The sequence below is a fragment of the Penicillium riverlandense genome, assembly GCF_028828495.1.
Source record: "Penicillium riverlandense strain IBT 135883 chromosome Unknown utg000006l_segment0_segment0, whole genome shotgun sequence".
In the NCBI taxonomy this organism is placed as follows: domain Eukaryota; kingdom Fungi; phylum Ascomycota; class Eurotiomycetes; order Eurotiales; family Aspergillaceae; genus Penicillium; species Penicillium riverlandense.
Window position 1 is genome coordinate 2,256,869 of NW_026643197.1, and position 19,873 is coordinate 2,276,741.

General features: G+C 53.7%; 7 protein-coding genes across 7 annotated transcripts; 5 read left to right on the top strand and 2 right to left on the bottom strand.

Annotated features, from left to right (window-relative positions):
* Window positions 1-412: 412 nt before the first annotated feature.
* Window positions 413-3,701, bottom strand: pmr1 (Ca(2+)/Mn(2+)-transporting P-type ATPase PMR1; the record flags this gene model as incomplete). Its single annotated transcript, XM_057198536.1, has 3 exons — window positions 413-987; window positions 1,044-3,543; window positions 3,597-3,701. The coding sequence occupies 3 exons, from the start codon at window positions 3,699-3,701 to the stop codon at window positions 413-415; spliced, it is 3,180 nt and encodes a 1,059-aa protein (XP_057051976.1).
* A 1,147-nt stretch (window positions 3,702-4,848) lies between these two features.
* N7474_007127 (kleisin alpha) lies at window positions 4,849-6,610 on the top strand (the record flags this gene model as incomplete). The annotated part of the gene is made up of 2 exons (XM_057198537.1): window positions 4,849-5,112; window positions 5,168-6,610. The coding sequence occupies 2 exons, from the start codon at window positions 4,849-4,851 to the stop codon at window positions 6,608-6,610; spliced, it is 1,707 nt and encodes a 568-aa protein (XP_057051977.1).
* A 715-nt stretch (window positions 6,611-7,325) lies between these two features.
* On the top strand, window positions 7,326-9,805 carry N7474_007128 (MFS transporter; the record flags this gene model as incomplete). Its single annotated transcript, XM_057198538.1, has 11 exons — window positions 7,326-7,708; window positions 7,770-7,879; window positions 7,934-7,968; window positions 8,024-8,268; window positions 8,331-8,363; window positions 8,416-8,502; window positions 8,555-8,964; window positions 9,015-9,126; window positions 9,188-9,321; window positions 9,508-9,580; window positions 9,625-9,805. The coding sequence occupies 11 exons, from the start codon at window positions 7,326-7,328 to the stop codon at window positions 9,803-9,805; spliced, it is 1,803 nt and encodes a 600-aa protein (XP_057051978.1).
* A 1,593-nt stretch (window positions 9,806-11,398) lies between these two features.
* Window positions 11,399-13,556, top strand: N7474_007129 (Zn(II)2Cys6 transcription factor domain-containing protein; the record flags this gene model as incomplete). Its single annotated transcript, XM_057198539.1, has 4 exons — window positions 11,399-11,606; window positions 11,661-12,301; window positions 12,361-13,485; window positions 13,539-13,556. The coding sequence occupies 4 exons, from the start codon at window positions 11,399-11,401 to the stop codon at window positions 13,554-13,556; spliced, it is 1,992 nt and encodes a 663-aa protein (XP_057051979.1).
* A 1,267-nt stretch (window positions 13,557-14,823) lies between these two features.
* Window positions 14,824-15,102, top strand: fmn1 (riboflavin kinase; the record flags this gene model as incomplete). The annotated part of the gene is made up of 1 exon (XM_057198540.1): window positions 14,824-15,102. The coding sequence occupies one exon, from the start codon at window positions 14,824-14,826 to the stop codon at window positions 15,100-15,102; it is 279 nt and encodes a 92-aa protein (XP_057051980.1).
* Window positions 15,103-15,307: 205 nt separating this feature from the next.
* Window positions 15,308-16,821, top strand: N7474_007131 (dienelactone hydrolase; the record flags this gene model as incomplete). Its single annotated transcript, XM_057198541.1, has 3 exons — window positions 15,308-15,671; window positions 15,742-16,215; window positions 16,589-16,821. The coding sequence occupies 3 exons, from the start codon at window positions 15,308-15,310 to the stop codon at window positions 16,819-16,821; spliced, it is 1,071 nt and encodes a 356-aa protein (XP_057051981.1).
* A 92-nt stretch (window positions 16,822-16,913) lies between these two features.
* N7474_007132 (pseudouridine-5'-phosphate glycosidase/carbohydrate kinase family protein) lies at window positions 16,914-19,611 on the bottom strand (the record flags this gene model as incomplete). Its single annotated transcript, XM_057198542.1, has 7 exons — window positions 16,914-18,216; window positions 18,279-18,579; window positions 18,628-18,858; window positions 18,909-18,950; window positions 18,995-19,094; window positions 19,143-19,351; window positions 19,428-19,611. The coding sequence occupies 7 exons, from the start codon at window positions 19,609-19,611 to the stop codon at window positions 16,914-16,916; spliced, it is 2,370 nt and encodes a 789-aa protein (XP_057051982.1).
* Window positions 19,612-19,873: the final 262 nt, after the last annotated feature.

Below are 19,873 nucleotides of genomic sequence, written 5' to 3' on the forward strand. Positions count from 1 at the left end.
AAAGCGGCGCTCACCCATTTCTCACCTGGGCGACACCTACCGAACTATTGGCCGCACATAAGGCACACACCGGTCAGTTAGTAGTGGGGTGGGTGACCACCAGCGATTCCTGACTATTGCATGTACATTTCTCTTTTTTCTTTTGCTTCAAATTCAACTAAGTAAAGTTAGTTACTTGTATTATTGTATATCTATCTATTCTCAGAGAAGAAGAACTACTACGAATCAAGAGATTGTCCCCCTGCGCCGGTCATTTTTTGTTTTCGCCTCTCTACTCGAGGAGGTAATAATCTGCTTGCCTGTCGATTCTGGGAGAAGGACTAGGAATATATTTTTGCATATGACCGATCGTCTATTATGTATAAAGGAATCATCCAACGGCAACATCATTAGCTACAACAGACACCATGCATCACACATTCATACTGTAGCCGACCCCCACGCCGCGCCGCCGCCGGAGCGCATGGAGGTATTTGCGGCCCTCATCCACCCAGAACACCGAGCTGGCAATGCACAGCAGCTTGAACAGCGACCCGAGCCCCAGCGGTTCCGTCTGGAAGATGCGCTGCAGGACCGGCAGGTAAATCACGCATGCCTGACCAGCCAACGAGCCCAGCACTGCATAGTTGAACATCTTGTTGCCGAACAGCGGCAGCTCGCCGCGGAGCACGGACTTGCCCTCGCTGCGGCAGGTCAGCGCGTTGAACATGTCGAACAACACAAAGCACGTGAAGGTCATGGTGGTGTCATGCGCCGTGACGACCCGAGAACGCTTGCCCAGAGGCTGGCCATCGTCGACGTCCCCCATCTCGTGCACGTAGATTGCCAGGGTGCCGAGCATGATCACCATCGCCGAGGTGAGGACTCGCTGAATGAGGGGTTTCGTCAGGACTCGCGCCGTCTTGGGTCGAGGGGGCCGGTTCATGATCGACGGGTCCACGGGCTCGACGCCGAGGGACTGAGCAGGTGGTCCGTCCATGAGAATATCTGGATCAAAAGAAGTTAGAAAAAGCTGCCTGACATGAACGAGACAAACTACTCACTAATCCACAAGATTTGCATGGCATTCAGTGGATTCTTGAACCCGAGTGTGGTGCTCAGAAGCACGAGACTGAGTGCCGCCACACTGGTGCTCAGTTGAAAGGTGATGAAGTTCTGGATGTTGTAGAAGATGCCTTTGCCCTGTTCGATCGCACGCAGGATGGTCGAGAAATCGTCATCCGTTAAGATCATGTCGGCGGCTTCCTTGGCGACGTCCGTGCCAAGCTTGCCCATCGAGATGCCGATATCTGCTTTCTTGAGCGCCGGTGCATCGTTAACACCATCGCCTGTCATGGCAACCACGTCCCCGCGAGACTGGAGTGCGCGCACAATCTTCATCTTGTGGTCAGGACTGGTACGGGCAAAGATCGAGGTGGTGGAAATGGCCTGAGCGAGCTCGGCGGTGCTCATGTGGTCCAGCTCGTCGCCCCGAAGGACGGACCGCGAACCCGGAGACTCATTGATCGGCATGCCGAGTTTCTTTGCGATTGCCACAGCCGTTGTCTCGGCATCGCCGGTAATCATGATGAGGCGCACACCTCCAGCCATCAGGCGCCGAATAGACTTGTATACATCCTTGCGCGGCGGGTCGTTCATACCGATCAGTCCGGCGAACACCAGGCCTTTATAACGATCATCATCATCGGGCTGGCCGCCGGATCCCAGCACGGGCGTTCCCGATCGGCTACCAAACGCCCTGCCGCCCTTAGAGACGGGCCCGCTAGCGAAAGCAAGGACCCGGAGACCCTCTGCCGCCATGTTATCGCCTGCCTCGCGAATCACCTTGCGACGCGCCTCGTCTAGGATAACCTCTCGGCCATCTTTGGTCAGGTAGGTATCAGATCGTAACAGAACCTGCTCGAGAGCACCCTTGATGTAGGCAACGTCAGAGCTACCATGGGCGGAGTCTGTGCCACTACCAATGATAACGCCCATCCATTTTCGCTCCGAACTGAAGGGGGTCTCGGACACGCGAGGACTGATCCGATCGCGTACATCGTCCTCCCCCAGAGTATCCAAAAGATCCAAAATAGCCACATCTGTGGGTTGACCAACCCATCGGCTCTTCACGGAAATCGCATCTCTGTCGACGGTCGACGATAGTACTGCCGCTGATGATGCGCTGGCTGGTGAGTTGGCACTGACTCGTGACAGCCGGGAGTTATTGGCAATGTTACCAACCCGTAGTACAGTGCGAGCCGCAGGGCCGGGGGACAGCACGGATGCCATGTCTCGTTGAACTTCGAACGGCTCGATGGTGTCAAAATGCCACATCTTTGTCACAGTCATGTGGTTGAGCGTGAGCGTACCGGTCTTGTCGCTGCAGACCACATTGACCGACCCCAGTGTCTCAACGCTAGGCAGTCTCCGCATGATCGCGCCTCTTTTGGCCATGCGTAGCACGCCCAAAGCGAGGGTGACTGTGACAATAATGGGCAACCCCTCTGGAATTGCCGCAACCGCAAGGGAGACGCCAATAGTGAACATCTCAAGGAGATTGCGGCCCTGCAAGAGCCCAATCACAACAATCAATCCGATCACACCAAAGGAGATATAGCTCAGTTCTTGGCCCAATCGGTCCATGGATAGCTGCAGGGGAGTCCGGGGACTTTCAATTTCTTGTAGAGATGCTGAGATGCTACCAAACTCCGTCTTGGCACCAGTAGCGATGACAATGCCTTGGCCGTAGCCAGAACGGACCAAGGTCCCCATAAATGCGATGTTGTGCTGCTCGTTCAATCGAATATCAGCTCCAACGGCTCCGGTAGCCGGCGCATCGTAAAAAGGTGATCGAGGTGGAGTTGCAGTTTTCAGCGCTTCAACGGCTCCTCCGCGTGTGCTCCGTAGCGCTGCCGCAAATTTTACCACGGGTTCGTTTTCTCCGGTCAGGTTGGATTCGTCGATACTGAGATGGGTTGCAGCAGTGATCCGGACATCGGCGGGGATGCGATCTCCAGTGTGGAACAGGATCAAATCTCCTGGCACCAGCTCGGCTGCCGGGACGGTCGTCGAGGCCTTGATTGCTGCGGACACTGAGTTGGGGCTCTTGCTCCGAGGATCTTGCATCTCCTCCGCGAGATTTCGTGGAACAGGAATATTACCGTCAGCTCCCGCTGCTTGGGGCGTAATGTCGCGGATCAGATGAGCGTAGTGAGGCACAAGACGGCTCAGGGCTTCCAAGGACTTCTCCGACCGATATTCTTGCACAAATCCAACAGTTACCACGATTGTCACCGCGAGGGTAATGCTGAGTGCGTCATCGTAGTTCCCCATGATGAACGAGATGCCAGCCGAGGCAAGAAGGAGAAGGATCAGCGGTTCCTTGAACTGCTTGACGAACCGCATCCACAGGGGCTCAGGTTCCTCATGGGGTAACTCATTCGGTCCATCGCGTGCGAGGCGAACCTCGGCCTCGGAAGGGGTCAAGCCATGTAAAAGGGAGGTACGGAGTCGTTCGGCAGTTTCATGGGGTTCCAACCACGAGTAGGTTGACGTCGATATCTGGAGAACAAACAAGCTTAGAATTTGATTGCCCCGAATGCCAAGAGACTTACCGACGACGGAGCCTCTGTTCTCGCTCCTAAAGGTGTCCCTCCTCGAGATGAGTCGGGGATCTGCGCATTATGCAGAGGTAGCGCAGGTGTCGACGTCCTTGACATTTCTCATGCTTTGGCGCTTTGGCAGACAAGAAACCGGGAAAAAAAAGAAAGAAAAAGAAAGCCACGCGTCAGATTGATCACAGAGCAATTATCATCCCGCCCTGATTCGAATTGGTTATGCTGCAAGGAGTAACTGTTCGGAGATGCAATCTGGCCGGAGTATCCACGGGGTCTAGACTGGTGGGACTGGGGGTCAAGCTGGAATCTGAATCCGGGGGCGGAGGAGAGAGAATCAGGGGTCGCCTAAGGTTGGCAAGCCGACAGGAGTAATTAGGTGAAGGGGGGATATCAAGCGAACGAGAGAAGGACCAAAAAACAACGAAAAGAAGACGACGTAGGCGACACAGAGCCGGCGAGTGAAAGGGCGAAGAGGCCAACAGGATGTGGATGCTTTACCCGTTTGGTGATCCCGGAAGAGGTATTAGTCCGGACTCCTCAATGGGGGCTAGTGTGTTGCATCACGTGCACTCCCTGGGGCATCAAGATCTACTGTGCGACGTGGTAGAGAAGTTAATGTAGGGAGTAATTGATATTACATGAGTGCATTGATGAATTGTATTTGGAAGAGGTTAATGTAGACCATAACGGATACATTTAGAGAGGGGTGGATGAGAAAAGATGATCGAACCCGGATCTCTGCGAGCCCATCAGGGGAACTTCCATTGCTGGAAGTCATTGTTCAGTATGTGTGTGACCAGTACACCGGCTCAGCGTATATGACGATGTCTTAGCCATTGCTTGCATTTTCATACTACTGCTATACTTCTTGGACCGGTATAGATCACGTGACCATCACCCAGCCCCCTCCATTACTAACGGGAATGTGGACGCGCATCTGTCGTTCCTCGCTGGTTCCTCTGCCAACTCAACCCTCCTGTCGCGCTACTCCCCTCCTTCCCAACCCCCCAAATCCCATCCGCCTCGATGGTTTGGTCTTAACGCGTCTATTTGTGTTGAATACATCCACTGATTGCAGCCCTTGGGTTTTTCTATTGCCGTGCGCGAAACCAACATAGGGGTCGCCTCGTTTTTGTTTTCCTTATTTCAAGCGCGTCGTCTCATTTGGTGACTCGAGTCTCTCCACACCCCGATCCCATGCTGGGAGGGCCTACCTTCGACTCGCTTTGTGTAATCCTGCTTGTCCACCATGTTTTACTCGGAGACCCTCCTGTCCAAGACGGGGCCGCTGGCCCGCGTCTGGCTGTCGGCCAACATTGAGCGCAAACTGTCCAAATCGCACATTCTCCAATCCGACATTGAGAGCAGTGTCAGTGCTATCGTTGACCAGGGTCAGGCGCCCATGGCTCTGCGTCTGAGCGGTCAGCTATTGCTGGGTGTCGTCCGCATCTACAGTCGGAAAGCGCGTTACCTCCTCGACGACTGCAACGAAGCCTTGATGAAAATTAAGATGGTACGTCCATTCGCTGTCGCGTTTTAATGCATAACTAACCATGTGCACCTCGCAGGCCTTCCGCTTAACAAATAACAATGACTTGACGAGCACCGTCGTCGCGCCTGGTGGCATTACTCTTCCTGACGTTCTCACCGAGTCTGACCTGTTTACGAACCTCGATACGTCTCTGCTGTTCCCCCAGAATCTGAACCTTGAGACATCAGGGGGCAAGCGCCCCGGCGAGCTGGACTTTGGAAGCCAGTTTCTTCCTGACAGCACTTTCCGACGGTCTGTCTCTCAGGAGCCTCTGCGACTTGAAGACGCCTCTTTGGTTGACCTTGACATCGGCGACGATGACACGACCATCGAAGTTGGTCGTGACGCGCCACCGGCGCGCCCCATGGAAGAAGATATGATCAGCGACGCTGGGAAGCTCAACGACGACGTTAACCTGGAATTGGATATTGGCGATGATGATGCTCAGTCGGACAAGATGAATTTGGATGACGATGGTCCTCACGACAACTTGAACGATCTGGGCCTAGACTTCGACAACGATGACGGTTTCGGTGCCCTGACTCCTCGTGCGGAAGAGAATCGATTCCAGCGTGACTCAGGAAGCCCACTCTCGGATGCCGGGTCGGGGCAGATGAACCAACTCGAAGAAGAGTTGAACCAGGAAGAGCACGCTGCTCAGCATGGTCAGCGTGTTAAGCGCCAAAAGCTCATGGAAATGGACAAGGAACCCACCATGTCCTCCAACGTGGTCAAGGCACTCCAGAAAGATCGTTCCCAGATTCTGAAGCCGGCCACGTTTCTGCCTCGCGACCCTGTTTTGCTCACGTTGATGACTCGGCAACAGAATGGTGATTTCGTGTCGAGCGTCTTTGGCGAGGAGCGTGGTCGTGGCTGGGCTCCCGAACTTCGTGGACTGCTGTCGTTGGACGCTGTCAAGAAGGCTGGTGAACTCAAGCGGAAGCGCGACAGCGGTATCTCCGACATGGACGTGGTCGCCGACGTGCCGGCCCTGGAGCTTGGCGATGAGGAAGCGATTGTGGCTGTGGATGAAGGGATTGGTCTCGATACCACACTGCCGCAGTCGGAGATTGAGTTCCCCGGCGACGAAGAGAATCAGGAACTGCACATGAGCGATGACGATGGCATGCAACAGCCGTTGGATGACTTTGATCCTGCACGTCCCCTGGACAGCGGCCCCGTCTCGATGGGCACCCAGCACGCCGTGCACATCCTGCGGGAGCGCCTGGGTGAGCCAGAGCAGAAAAAGAGCGTCCTGTTCCAGGACCTGCTGCCCGAGAAGCGAGCCAGCAAGGCGGACGCGACCAAGATGTTCTTCGAAGTCTTGGTGCTGGCCACGAAGGATGCGGTCCAGGCCGAGCAAGGCTCCAAGTCCATTGGCGGCCCCCTCAAGATCCGCGGCAAGCCCGCACTGTGGGGATCCTGGGCAGAGGAGAATGCCGATGGCGTCTCGGCTAGCCAGCTGGTGCAGGCGCTGTAGATGGCTTGTTGGTATCATGTACAGTGTTGGTTGCTTTGGAGCTGTGACTGGAATTGGGGTTTGGTTTTTGGTTTATTGGGTTATCTTCCTGTCTGCAAACAGTGGCCCGTTGCGGGGACTGTAAGGAGTTTTCGGTGCTGCTGGGCTTGGAGAAAAGGGCCGTGTTTGGTTATTATTGCTTTCCAGTGGACTAGCCTGGTAGTTAGCGAGTAGCCAGTTAATTGAACATACGTCCGTCTACTACATGGGATTGGCAAGCTTTACCAATATACAGTAACTACTAGATCTATCCCAGTCAACAATAATTCCCGTATCGGCGGCGTTCGGCCCGATTGCCTTAGCGGGGATGATATCACTCGGCCGGTTTTGCGCGGTTTATCACAAAAAGTGGATTCATACTAAAATCCATCGGAATGCTCGCCCCTGACAAATCAATTTTGCCGGCGCCGAGATAAGAGCAAGTGCTTTCTTTCTCTCCGGTTAAACTACGACAGCACAAGGCTGCAATTCCTGCATCATTCCAGTGACCAAGCTACATGGGGGGAGCTAGTTACAGGTTGCTTGCTAATCATCCAGGACTGGCGCGCGCGACTCCGAGCTAAATCGCATGAGCATATAAAGCCCTGCCCGGGTGTCATCTTTCATACCCTCACCCGCATCCATTCAAGCCGAGTCCCTCCTCGTACACGAGTTCCACGCTCTGCGGATCCACGACATGGACCCCGCCCAGCAACCCGCAAGGTCAAGAAAAAGCCACGATGACGAGTTTGACGATTCCAAATCCGAAGAAGGAGTCTTTGCCCCAATTCACGTCCCTGATGCCGACGACGAAGAACAACGGCGCGAGGCGTCACTGCACAAGTTGCGCTCGCAGCAATCGCGGTCCCTCGAACGCACCTGGTCTCTAAACGACGGTGTGAGTATCAGCGGTGACCACCTGCAGAACGAAGACGGTGGTGAGGTTAGGACTATAGAGACGGAAGAAGAACGGCGCTTTACGGTTGGCTGGGACGAGAATGACCCCATGAATCCGAGGAATATGGCCAAGGCGAGGAAGTGGTTGATTGTTATTATTGTTGCAATGGGGTCTCTCTGTGTGTAAGTGCTTGGTCTATCCTTGGTAGGTTGGGTGGTCAATCGTTGATGCTGACGGGTATAGGACATGCACGTCGTCCATGTACACCACCACGTACAACCAATTGATGAAGGAATTCAATTGCTCCCAGGAGGTCGCAACTCTGGGACTATCGTTCTTCATTTGGGGTCTTGGTTCGTTTTTCTATGATTTTGTTTGGATCAGCTATTGACCCTCTCGTTCGACAGGAATTGGCCCACTATTTCTCAGTCCCTTGTCCGAGGTATGTCCCAGATTCCACCACTCCTAGAAAGATAGAGTAATTAATTGCGATTCAGTTCTACGGCCGCAGGAACATTTATCTCGTCTCATTCAGTTTATTTTTGATCTGGTTGATTCCATGCGCGGTGGCACAGAATATCCAAACGATGCTCGTGTGCCGCTTCTTCAACGGACTCGCTGGCAGCGCGTTTCTGAGCGTGGCTGGTGGTACTGTGGGTGACATGTTCGATCGACATGAACTGGCCTTTCCCATGATGCTCTATACGGCGAGTCCGTTTGTCGGGCCTGAAGTCGGTCCCTTGTAAGCTTCCTGCCTGTCCCCAACCGCGGTTTGCCTTGGATGATTGACCTGATGATCAACAGAGTGGGCGGATTCATCAATCAGTTTACGACGTGGTATGTTCGAATTGAATATTTTGGAAATGACTAGGATTCATGGTTTTAATAGGCGTTGGACGTTCTATGTGCTGTTGATATGGACCGGGGTCTTGTTGATTTCGATGGTTTTCCTGGTCCCCGAAACATACCACCCAGTGTATGTGATGAAATCAAACCCGTGTCCAATATACTAATCCTTTTAATGGCAGGCTCCTACGGCGCAAGGCGCAAAAAATGCGCAAGGAAACCGGAGAAGACCGGTGGAGAGCTCCGATCGAGAAAATGAATCGTTCGGTGGCGCAAACCGTTCTGCGCTCCATGTACCGTCCATTACTCCTTCTGACACTGGAGCCTATGTGTCTGAATCTGTGTATTTTCTCGGCAATCCTGCTGGGCATTCTGTACCTGTTTTTCGGTGCCTTCCAATTAGTCTTTGACGAGGTGTATGGGCTGGTACTCTGGCAGCGTGGACTGTGTTTCATCGGTCTCTTTGTCGGCATGGTCATCGCCATCCTGTCAGATCCGATCTGGCGCCGCAATTACCAGCGTTTGGAACGCAACCATGAACAGGCCACACAAAAGACCGATGACTATCAGCCGGAGTGGCGGCTTCCGCCAGGTGAGTGTCCATTTTGGGACTGATCAACAAAACGTTTCTAATTGTCTCAGCGATCCTGGGTGGACCCCTGGTCACTATTGGGCTCTTCATCTTTGCATGGACGATCTACCCAGACGTGCATTGGATTGCACCTATCATTGGCAGTGCCGTGTTCGGTGCAGGGTACGATCTACCTCAACTTCATCATGATTCTTGTGGAGATGATACTGACTGGCAATCATAGGACCATCCTGGTCTACTCGGGCGTCTTCACCTTCCTGGTAGATGCATACCCAACATTTGCCGCGAGTGCGCTGGCCGCCAATAGCTTTTCGCGTTCAAGCTTTGGAGGAATCTTCCCCTTATTCGGTATCCAAAGTGAGTTTGCCTTGCCTGTTGCTATTTTTATCCCACGGACCGGCGGTTGGGCACTTTTCTGTGCTGCCATGCAGTGTATATGTATACATTTTGCTGTCGAACCGGGCTGGTCCGCTTCTTTTCTCTTGGTCCAGAGAGCATGGAGACTTCTTTTTGCTGTGGGCCTCGTTGCTAACGGCCGTGTAGTGTATAACAACCTTGGTTTCCACTGGGCAACCACATTGCTAGGCTTCTTGACTCTGGTCATGATGCCTTTCCCGTAAGTTTGATACCCACTGCGCTATGACCACGGATTTTGCATAGTCCCTGCATCCTCGCAGTGGATTGCATGCAATATGCAGAGTGCAAGGGTCTCTCGCAGCCCGCCAGACCCTACGTATTAATCCTATATATACTGATTCCCATTTTCTCTGGCAGGTACATTTTCTTCCGATATGGGAGTCGCCTCCGCAAGAAGAGTCGGTTTGCCACCTCGCAGACGTGAATGCAATGAATGCAAAGTCGCTATTCCAGGATGGTCGCATTGGATATGGCACAAGCTGCAGATCCCAGCTCAACCACATGACCGTTGCGGATAAAGAGTCAGCGTGCAGGGCCCCGGCAGTTGAGAATGGAATGCAATAGGCAACAGGTCTCGTGCCGGGTCTATTATTATTGTCCTTTCCATCATCATCATCATTATCATATGTAATCTTAGTCGCATTAGAGAACACTCTCCGCCATGGCTAGCTACTTGTCAGAAACCAGGGATGGATGACCACCCACACGCACATCCAGTCCAGTCCAAAATAAAATCATTATATACAACCGCTTGGTTATGAAGCGTGCATCCTCATCATGTGTCCCTGTTTTTGTGCTTACCCGGAAGTCAACCGAGGCACGCCGAGGGGGGCGAAGAACAGATGCCTCGGGACAAAACGGAATGAGGGATTTTTCGGGAAGAGCCTCTCCCTCACCACTCAGGATGGCCGGAAAGCGGGTGAATAATAATGCTTTCACTAACTAATAACTAACTAATAACTATTCAAGATTTCAGAAACTCGATGGCTCACTAAATTACTACATACACGTGCCACCGGCGGAGCCGCGGACACCGCGCCAATACGGTTTAATACGCCTGCTTCCAATCAGCGGTCGTCGCAGCGGAAAATGACGCGTCACACTGCCTCAACAGCTCACTGTGCTCTCTACAGATCTAGTAATACTGCAAGAGAGGGACATGTTTTAGTACTGGTAATAGTCGTAGCGTGTTCTAGGTAGTTCGTGGAGGTAGAACCAGTGGGATGCCTGAACCGTTAGTTCGTACTGAGTTCAGAATGCGCGAATTTAATTAGGTAAACCATCTTGGAATGGTGAAAGTATGGAGAACCGAAAGTTAGATTCAGAGTCATTCCTCTTGGTCAGCTTCTTCCCTCTTCTTTGCAACTGGACTGAAAGTAGAGAGAGTCACGGGAACATTCTGTTGGAGTGAACCGAACCATCCACCACTTCTTCTTCTTCCCCGCGCCTTGACTTCTCTTCCTTTCCCCCGTCCACCCTCCCCGCCTGCCCGGCCCGACTTGACCAGGAACTTCACTCGACTTCATCCAGCGCTGTCGGTCTTGCTGCTTCTTCCTCGCAGTCTTTTCTGCCCACGTCCCTCTCCACTCCAATTATCCGCTCGCCGTTGTTCATCCCGCCGCTCGGCTTTTGCGCCTCACCTCATCCCAGCGCTGCGCCGATCTCCTCAAATCCGAGCTCGCCGTGCAGTCCCTTCAATGCGTCACTTCAGCCTGGTCCCGTCGTGCATCGAGTCGATTGTTCCCATTTACACCCGTGACTCGGCCTCCCCGCCAGCATTGGTCGCGAACGCGCAATATTACGATTGAAGACCCGCCTTTGAGAGGATTCCAGAACCAAATCCACCGATCAATTCGCGATCGGTTTCCGGACAAGACAAGACTGTCGAATCCGCGCATACCCCATAGATCGAGTGCGCGGATGGTCCCGTCGCCACCAAGCCGCGTGTTTCAGAACCCAAGTGGCAAGGCACAGATCGTGACCTACTAGAGTGTCAGACTCAGGAGCATATGCCGAAATGAGCGCGGTGGTCAAACACGGCTCTCCGGCCCCTTCAGCGGATCACAGTAGCGGGGATCGTGACTCGCCTGATATCACCGAGCACTCGGGGCAGAATCCGAAAAATGGGAAAATGACCAAGGCGAACGCAAAGGACCCCTCGCGACCGCGTCGGAAGAAGGCCCGGCGTGCCTGCTTTGCCTGCCAGCGCGCCCATTTGACTTGCGGTACGCGTGACACTTAACTACTTCTTTTGAGGACGGCTGACTGATTATGTGTAGGCGACGAGCGGCCATGTCAGCGCTGTATCAAGCGCGGCCTCCAGGATGCTTGCCATGATGGTGTACGCAAAAAGGCAAAGTATCTGCACGACGCCCCGGACGGAGCCTTGATGCCCGGAGTCGGTGGCAACGCCTTTTACAACAACAAAAACTCTGCGCGCAACAATGTGCCCAGAAATGGCACCACTGCAGTTAATACGAACGCGCAGCAACAAACACCGAATGCCGCGGCCAATGGCAATTTCTATCCCACGCCGCAGCAGGCGCAGTCACAACCAGGGTCTTACAACGTCTTTCAGGAACCCTCGATGGCCCAGAGTCCCTTTACCACCCAGTCACCTCTGTCGCCAACGTTCAACATGAAGAATACCCCGAACGTCCGGAATGCCAGTCTGTCTTCGACCGTGAACCAGCCCACGCCCAACAACGCGCTCTCCGGGGACACTACTCAGGGCCAAAATCCATTTGCAGGGCCATTCTTCGACCCCAGTGATCCAGCGCTGTTCAATTTTGACTTATCCAGCATGAACTTTGAGAATCGATACGGTGCTCTGGAGTTTGGCATGCTTGGTCACATGGCCACACGGGGGCTGGAGATTCTCCCAGCGATTCTGCAACGCAGCGCGGGTCGATCGGCCGCAGTGGGTCAGCCCAGTTCTCCACGCCAGCTCCTGGGTTCGGGGAAAGCCCGAATAATCAGCCTTTCATGTTTGGTGATCCCATGCTCAACGATTGGTCGAGTGGACAGGCCTCGGGCCATGTGAACGTCGGCGGGGTGTATGGCCAAAACGGCATGCTGCCGGGCCAAATGAAACCTGATGCGCCTCATGCTTTTGCAATCGAGAGTGGCCCAGCGAACTTCACGAGCCCCGCCTCGGCCAGTAGTCCGCATGTCCCGACCGCTGGGGTCGAGGATCCTTCCTTCAACAATGTGGTCGGAGCCAAGTCGAATAGCCTTGCGCCCAATGGACAGCGGCCCCTGATCTCAACACCCAGCTTGAAGCATCAGAGTCTCCAAGTCGGCCCGAAACGACGTCATCGCAACCCGTCGTCGATCTATGAGAGCGTGAAGGAGCCGTACGCCTACACCACCGGGTTCCACAGTCTGACTGCCTTCATCCAACGACGGTTTTCACCACAAAAGACGGTGCGCATTGCCAAAGCGCTCGCATCTATCCGGCCATCATTCATTGCGACTACCAAGACGTTGAATCGAGATGATCTCGTGTTCATGGAGAAGTGCTTCCAGCGGACGCTGTGGGAATATGAGGACTTCATCAATGCGTGCGGCACACCGACGATCGTCTGTCGTCGTACCGGCGAGATCGCCGCCGTGGGCAAAGAATTCAGTATCCTGACCGGGTGGAAGAAGGACGTGTTACTCGGGAAAGAACCGGACCTCAACGTCAATACTGGCGGATCATCAATGCCCCAATCCGGCACGACATCACGCGGCAGTTTCACACCGCGAAGCTCGACGCTCGAGAATGCCACTAGTAGCGGACGCCCCCAACCGGTGTTCCTGGCCGAACTGATGGATGAGGACAGTGTGGTCGAGTTCTACGAGGATTTTGCCCGGCTTGCGTTTGGTGATTCGCGTGGAAGCGTGATGACGCGCTGCAAGCTGCTCAAGTACAAGACCAAGGAGGACATGGAACTGGCGCAGTCGGACGAGGGCAAGTGGAATAGTCACCTGCGCAAGGGCGGTATTGCCGGCGAGGCGGGTATGAATCAGCTCGGATTCAAGGATGGAAAGGTCGAATGCGCGTACTGCTGGACGGTAAAGCGTGATGTCTTCGACATTCCTATGCTTATTGTGATGAATGTGAGTTTCGGGTGCCCTGGAGGGAGATATTGTTGTGCTAACCTCGTCCACAGTTCTTGCCGTGTATTTGATTCCTGTGTCTTGTGTGTTCTTTGTTTCCTCTATTCTTTCCCATTCCCATACCCTTGACAGGCTTTTTTTCACCAACCTTGTCTCTTCTTTTCTTTTTCTTTCTGGTGTACATGTTCGATTTTGGGACTGTATGATTCCCCCAACTGTTTTGTTTTTGGTTTCCTTTTCGTTCTAGTTCCGTTTCGTCCGTGTCTTTGTTGTTTCCGTCTTGCACATATTGTGGTGTTTTTGTGTTGTTCCTGTCGATATGTCTTGTGATCTGATTTCCGGCGCTCAAAAAAGGGACCACTGAAAAAAATCATACTGCGGTATCTTCCATGGTTTATTGGATGTATGAGATAATAACTTGAATGCAATTGCAACTGTCTGTTTATTTATTATCTGTTTGAAGGAGAGTAACTATAGTCGAATCCATAGTCCAGTCAAGCGATGCCTCAGGCGGCCTTATCGACGATAACTCAACCCCACTTCACCTCTTCTTCTTGTTCATTCCATTATTCCAGACTCTTCCACTCTCTCCAGATTTCGAGGGACTGCTAGAACTGCTATTCTACTTGTCCGATCTGATCTACGATCCATTGCCCGCACAGCACACATCCTACATTCCACCCCGGCCTCACCTTTGTCCAACACCACACCTCGGGAACTTGCTCGAGCGCACACCCAACTCCAACATGCGCCCCGACAAACCGCGCGACCCCGTCGCCGGCCCTGAAACAGGCCCAGAAGCTCCATTTCCCATCCGACTGTCCGGACCGGTGATCAAGGGATTCGGACGCGGGAGTAAAGATGTACGGTTCGGTCCCTGCCTATCCTATGCGTTGTGCTGCTGCTGCTGCTGCCGCATGCATGCGTGCATATTCCACAAAGAAGAAAGAATAGAACTGGAAAAACCAAGTTAACCTCAATTACCGCTGTACAGCTCGGCATCCCCACAGCCAACATCCCTGCCGACGACCTCTCCGAGAAACATCCCGACCTGACGACCGGCGTCTACTACGGTGTCGTGGCTCTGGATCCGACCAAGTTCAAATACGAAGACCAAGAAACAGAGAAACCAACTATCCTCCCGGCTGTGCTGAGTATTGGATATAATCCATTTTATAAAAATACCGTTCGCTCCGTTGTATGTCCCGTCCCACCCCCCTCCGTCCTCTCACGTTTATCACCTTTATTACATATATATTTTATCGCATATATATGTAAAGGCAATTCCCTCTCTCCTGCTTTTCTTTCTAACCACGACGATTCCAGGAAATCCACATCATGCCCCCCCTCACACAACCCTCCCCCACAGCAGAAGGCCAAACCAAGTTCCAGCGCCTGCCGGATTTCTACGGCACGCCGCTGCATCTTCTGATTCTGGGGTATATCCGGCCCGAGTACGACTATGTATCGCTAGAAGCACTGGTGGAGGATATCCGGGTGGACTGCGAGGTTGCGCGGCAGAGTCTGATGCGCGAGGCGTATCGGTGTTATCTTGGAGAGGAGGGGACGGTGACTGCGGAGGTTGAGGAGGAGACGAGGTGGTTAGTTGGATTTTAGAGTACAATGAGCATCATCTTAGCGCATATTAGACTAGATACTACACTATCTGTGCTCTATATAGTGAGCAGTTTTGAGCCGCACCTCCCAAAGTGGAAATCAGCTCCCCTCTATCTTATCGGAAGTATAGTCTCGTCGACGTCACACCAAGACACAGACCTCCTTTTCCACAACTCCAGATATACGCCATAAAACAAAATCAGAAATGAAATTCCTCAACCGTCTAATCCATCCGAGCTCAAACGCCAGCTCCTCCACTGCGACAGGCGCACCCAACCCAGCCGACAATAATGCGCGCCCCCATATTCACCGAACACCCAGCGCAAGCTCCACCAAACGATACCACGACCGCAGCGCCGAAGAACGCACATCCCGCCATCTAATACTCGTGTCAGACACGCAAAACGTCAGCTCGCAGCTCGTCCACCCCTTCCAGGCCGAGGGATTCGACGTCACGCACCTCCCGTTTGGGGGATGTGGTGATCTCGAGCGGGACCGCAAGGCATTGGAGAATCTCGTGCATGAGAAGGAGGATGAGTTGGAGACGGGGGAGAGGTATGCGATTGTTGGTATGTTCTTCTACATATTCATGGGAACTAAACAGGAAAGAAGAAATGCTGACGGTTTCACAATGAAAAGCATATCACCGTCCTGCATATCTCCTCCTTGAATCGCACCATCTGAGCGCCAGTAATACGAATCCGTTTCCTCGACTATGCGCGCTGATTGCCTATTATCCTCTCCTATCACCCAAATCCAACCCCACTGCTGGAAACACGGGCGTTCATGGACATGAGACAAGCCAATCCCCAGAACAAGATGATAACGAAGAGGGTGATAATCAACCGGCCTGCATGAAAACAGACACCATATTCTCCCCCGAAACAAAAGCAACCTATCTCCCCATCCAGATCCACTTCGCGGGTCGCCGTCATTCAGAATTCAACAACGGTGGATGTTCATGGCCGTGGATAAGCGCCGGTCCTGAAGGAGACGTCACCTATAAGAAGCGGCATCGATGCTACGTATTCGACTACCCAGAAGCAGGATCAGGGCCTGCCTTAGACAATGGCTTGGATGACGACGCGATTCACTCGCGGCTGGCCTGGAGCCGTATGCTGGGCTGTCTACGGCGTTCGTTTGGAGTAGGAGCCCATTGGCCGGTTGAGGGGATTGAGACTGTTTGGGAGGCGTATTGGATGAGATTATGGAGTAGAAAGAACAAGATTGAAAAGGAGCAGTCGGCGATGGAATTTCTTGTGGACGAGGGGCATGGGGTGTGCGCGGGGGACTTGGGGGTGGAAGGTGTTCCTACTGCTGCCGCTGGTGAGCTTTACTGTCTTATTTCTTGTTATATTGTTTGTTGTATAGAAGGATGGCTGATCAACCCTAGGAACCAATGCCCCAACCCTCGAATCGTTCTTCACTCACCCATTCATCCCAGCTGGCCCAGCAAACCAGCACCTTCGGCTTCTGTCCAGAACAGTAGGTGCCGGCCAGATTGTTGATGAGGTGCAGGTTTCATTCCGCCACATCGCAGAGATCCCGTGGCTGCTACCGGGCGTGGCGCCGACGGATCGCGATGTGCAGATGGTGATTGTCGTTGTGGTGAGTTTCTGTGCCGGTAGTATTGCGAGCCAGAAGGTGTATTGGGACCAGGCGAGCGTGCTTGTGCAGGTTGGGCTGTTGGATGGGGGTTTGGTGCCCAGAATGAATTGATTGTAGTGAACTATGTATGATGAATGATGCAAGTTGTATATTATACAAGACGCGCTAGTAGGCCAAAAACGCCATAGTGCTCAGTCACTGTTCTATTGCACCAGCGAGGTGCGCAGAGCAACCAAATCAGCACTAACACCGCCAGCGCTGGCCAAAGTCCTCCGGCTAGCCTCTTGGGCCACGGGGAGGATATCCTCAACTCGAGCCGACTCTCTCCTCGCGAGACCAGCAATCAAAACACCCAGCAGGGTATCACCTGCGCCATTGACGCTGACGACATCCGAGGGTTGGACAACAGTCTCAGGCGGAAAGAGGCGCATGTACACGCCGTCGAAGGGAACGTCCGCCGAGGGCGAGGTGCGTGCCAGGATATACGGTGCAGCATCCGGGTCCGTGAGTCGGGAATCACCGGGGGGAAGGAGCTGAGTGAGCAAAGCGCCGGCCGAGCCGAGCTTGGTGAGAATGCATGGAATAAATGGGAGGAGCTGGAGAGATTGCTGGGGGAGGCCTTCATCAACGAGAGCAGGTGATGTCAAAGCGACGAGACGATCCCGAGAGCCAGCCGGTGATAGACCCATTGCATCGATGAGACGCCACCAGCCCGGGGAGTCAAACAGGGAAGCATCTCGAGCAGCACCATGCATGGCCGCGAGCTCGAGACGGTTTGGACAGGCGAGGCTGATGGCGTGGTTGGGCAGTGTGTGCTCAGGGCCGATAGTAGCATCGGCGCCGCTGGAATTTCTACCAAACAGACGCCTGGATTTGGCGTTTGCCACGGGCTCGAAGGCTACACGGGCGCCGTACTTGCGGGCTAGCTTGGTCCATTTAGCCAGCAGCTCGGCCCGCCAGTTGGCGTCGACGACGACCCAGCGCGGCTGAGTGCGCTGCATCAGGGGCTCCCAGAAGCCGTCAAAATCAAGCTCATGCTCCGGGGACTCGAGAATACCCATGTCGGCCATGGCGACTAGCAAGTCTTTGTTGGCATCGTTGACGGCTATGTATTGTGCTGTTCGGGTGCCAGGTGTGGCGGGAAGGACCTGGATGCCTGCTGTACTGAGACCTTCTTTTTCGAGGGCTGAGAGCGCGGCGCGACCGCTGAGGTCGTCGGCAACGACGCTGCAGAAGAGTACATTGCTACCAATATAGCTGGCAGCCAAAGCGACGTTATGGCCTACGCCTCCCAGGCTTTGGCCGATGACGGCTGCGTTCGATGTGTGCGGTATAGGCGCCACTTGGGCACGCTCGTCGCCGAACGGGGTGTAGTCACAGGAAAGGTCGATAGCGAGGGAGCCTGCAACGAGGATATCTGTTTGTGCAACCGGTTCAGGAGGTGCCGTTGAGGTTTCTTGTTTCTTTTCTGCTGCATGAGTAACTTTCGAAACAGCTGGCATGTGTCTATGTAGAAGATCTCCGAACTTAGCATTTGATTCTACTTGACATATCTGACCGCAACTCACCGGACCCCTGCGCTTCGGTCCGACTGTTCTAGTTTCGCCAGCTCCACAGCCACCTTGGTTGCACGCTTGACGTTCGACTCCACCAAGGCACGATTAGCTGGCAAGCTGCTGCCACCGCTCAATTCCTTGATCTTGGCCAGGACAAAGGGGGTATTGTCACTGCCGCGATAGCCCTCTGCATCGGCAAGACGAAGGGCTTCTTCAATGATGCGATCCATATCGGCCTTGGGGATAGAGTATTCCAACGGGACAGGGTTGGCAAAGTGAATCCCAGAGGAAACCGGCAACTTTGACTGGGCATCTGCATCCTGGTTAAAAACAAAACATCTAGAAAAGCCAAGGCACTTACAAACGATGGCAGCCGCTTCTGCTTCATCTTGAATGACCCGGGGGCTGCGCACTCCACTCTCACGCGTGAAGAAACCAGGGAAGTCAACGGGGCCCTCTCTGCCATCCGCAAAGGTGCCGACGCAAACTCCCTCCGTCTCGAGATACTCGAGAGTCCGTGGGATATCCAAAAAGCTCTTGCATCCTGAGCTGATGACCGTCACGGGGGTGCGTCCCAGCTCAGTCAGGTCGGCTGAAGAAAACATTAGCAGCTGGAATTGTTTGTGTTTATTTGCTTCTTACCAGATACATCCATGGACGTCTCCCCTCCACGATGAACACCGCCTACAAAGAGTCAGAGAAATTCTTGCCAGTCATTACCAACATACCTAAGCCGCCCGTGCCAAATATCTTGATACCGGCAAGAAGTGACAGCACCATCGTGCCAGAAATGGTCGTACCGCCATGGATGCGTTTTCCAGCCATTCCCTGCCCATGTCAGCTAATACATTCCTATCGTTCCTTAGTAAAACCCACCAGACCACAGATATATCCTAAATCTCGACGAGATACTTTCAATGCGCTCTTCGTTTCCGCCGTCGTGGCCAGCTCGATCAGCTCGTCCGCACTCAGTCCAACCCGCGCAACGCCGCCCAAAACGCCCACAGTCGCGGGAACACCGCCATTCAATCGAACGACGGACTCCAATAGCGACGCAAGCGCCACGTTGTCCGGGTAAGGAAACCCTACGCCTGAATTAGCCTTCCCCGCATTTGCATGGAGGGGGCTGTTTCGCCAGAAATTGAACCGAGACACACTTACCGTGTGTATAAATTGTCGTCTCAAGGGCAACGACCGGCTTTCCCGTGGCGACTGCATCGCGAACTTCTTCTGAGACCTGCAGGAACCTGCTTTGGGCCAGCTCATGGTAGCTGCGCAGACGCGATGGTCGTGATGCGGCAGCTCGGAGACAGCTGGGGCGCGCTGCAGCCCGCCGTAGAAACATCTTGCGGGAGGATATATCAAGCAATAATAAATATCAGGCAGGTAGCAGAACCACACCCATGTGGCCCAGTCGTGTGTGTACAGCAGAGAGAAAGACGCAGTAGAAGAGCTGCCGTTATCGCGATAAGCGGACTGCGCACTATAGCCGCCGCGCGTGCCGTAGCGAGTTGTATGGGGACACCTCATCAGCTTTCGTGGCCTCCAATTGCATCAACCCCACGCCAACTTTGCTACTTCGGAGAACAATTGCCTGTTCTCCAGCC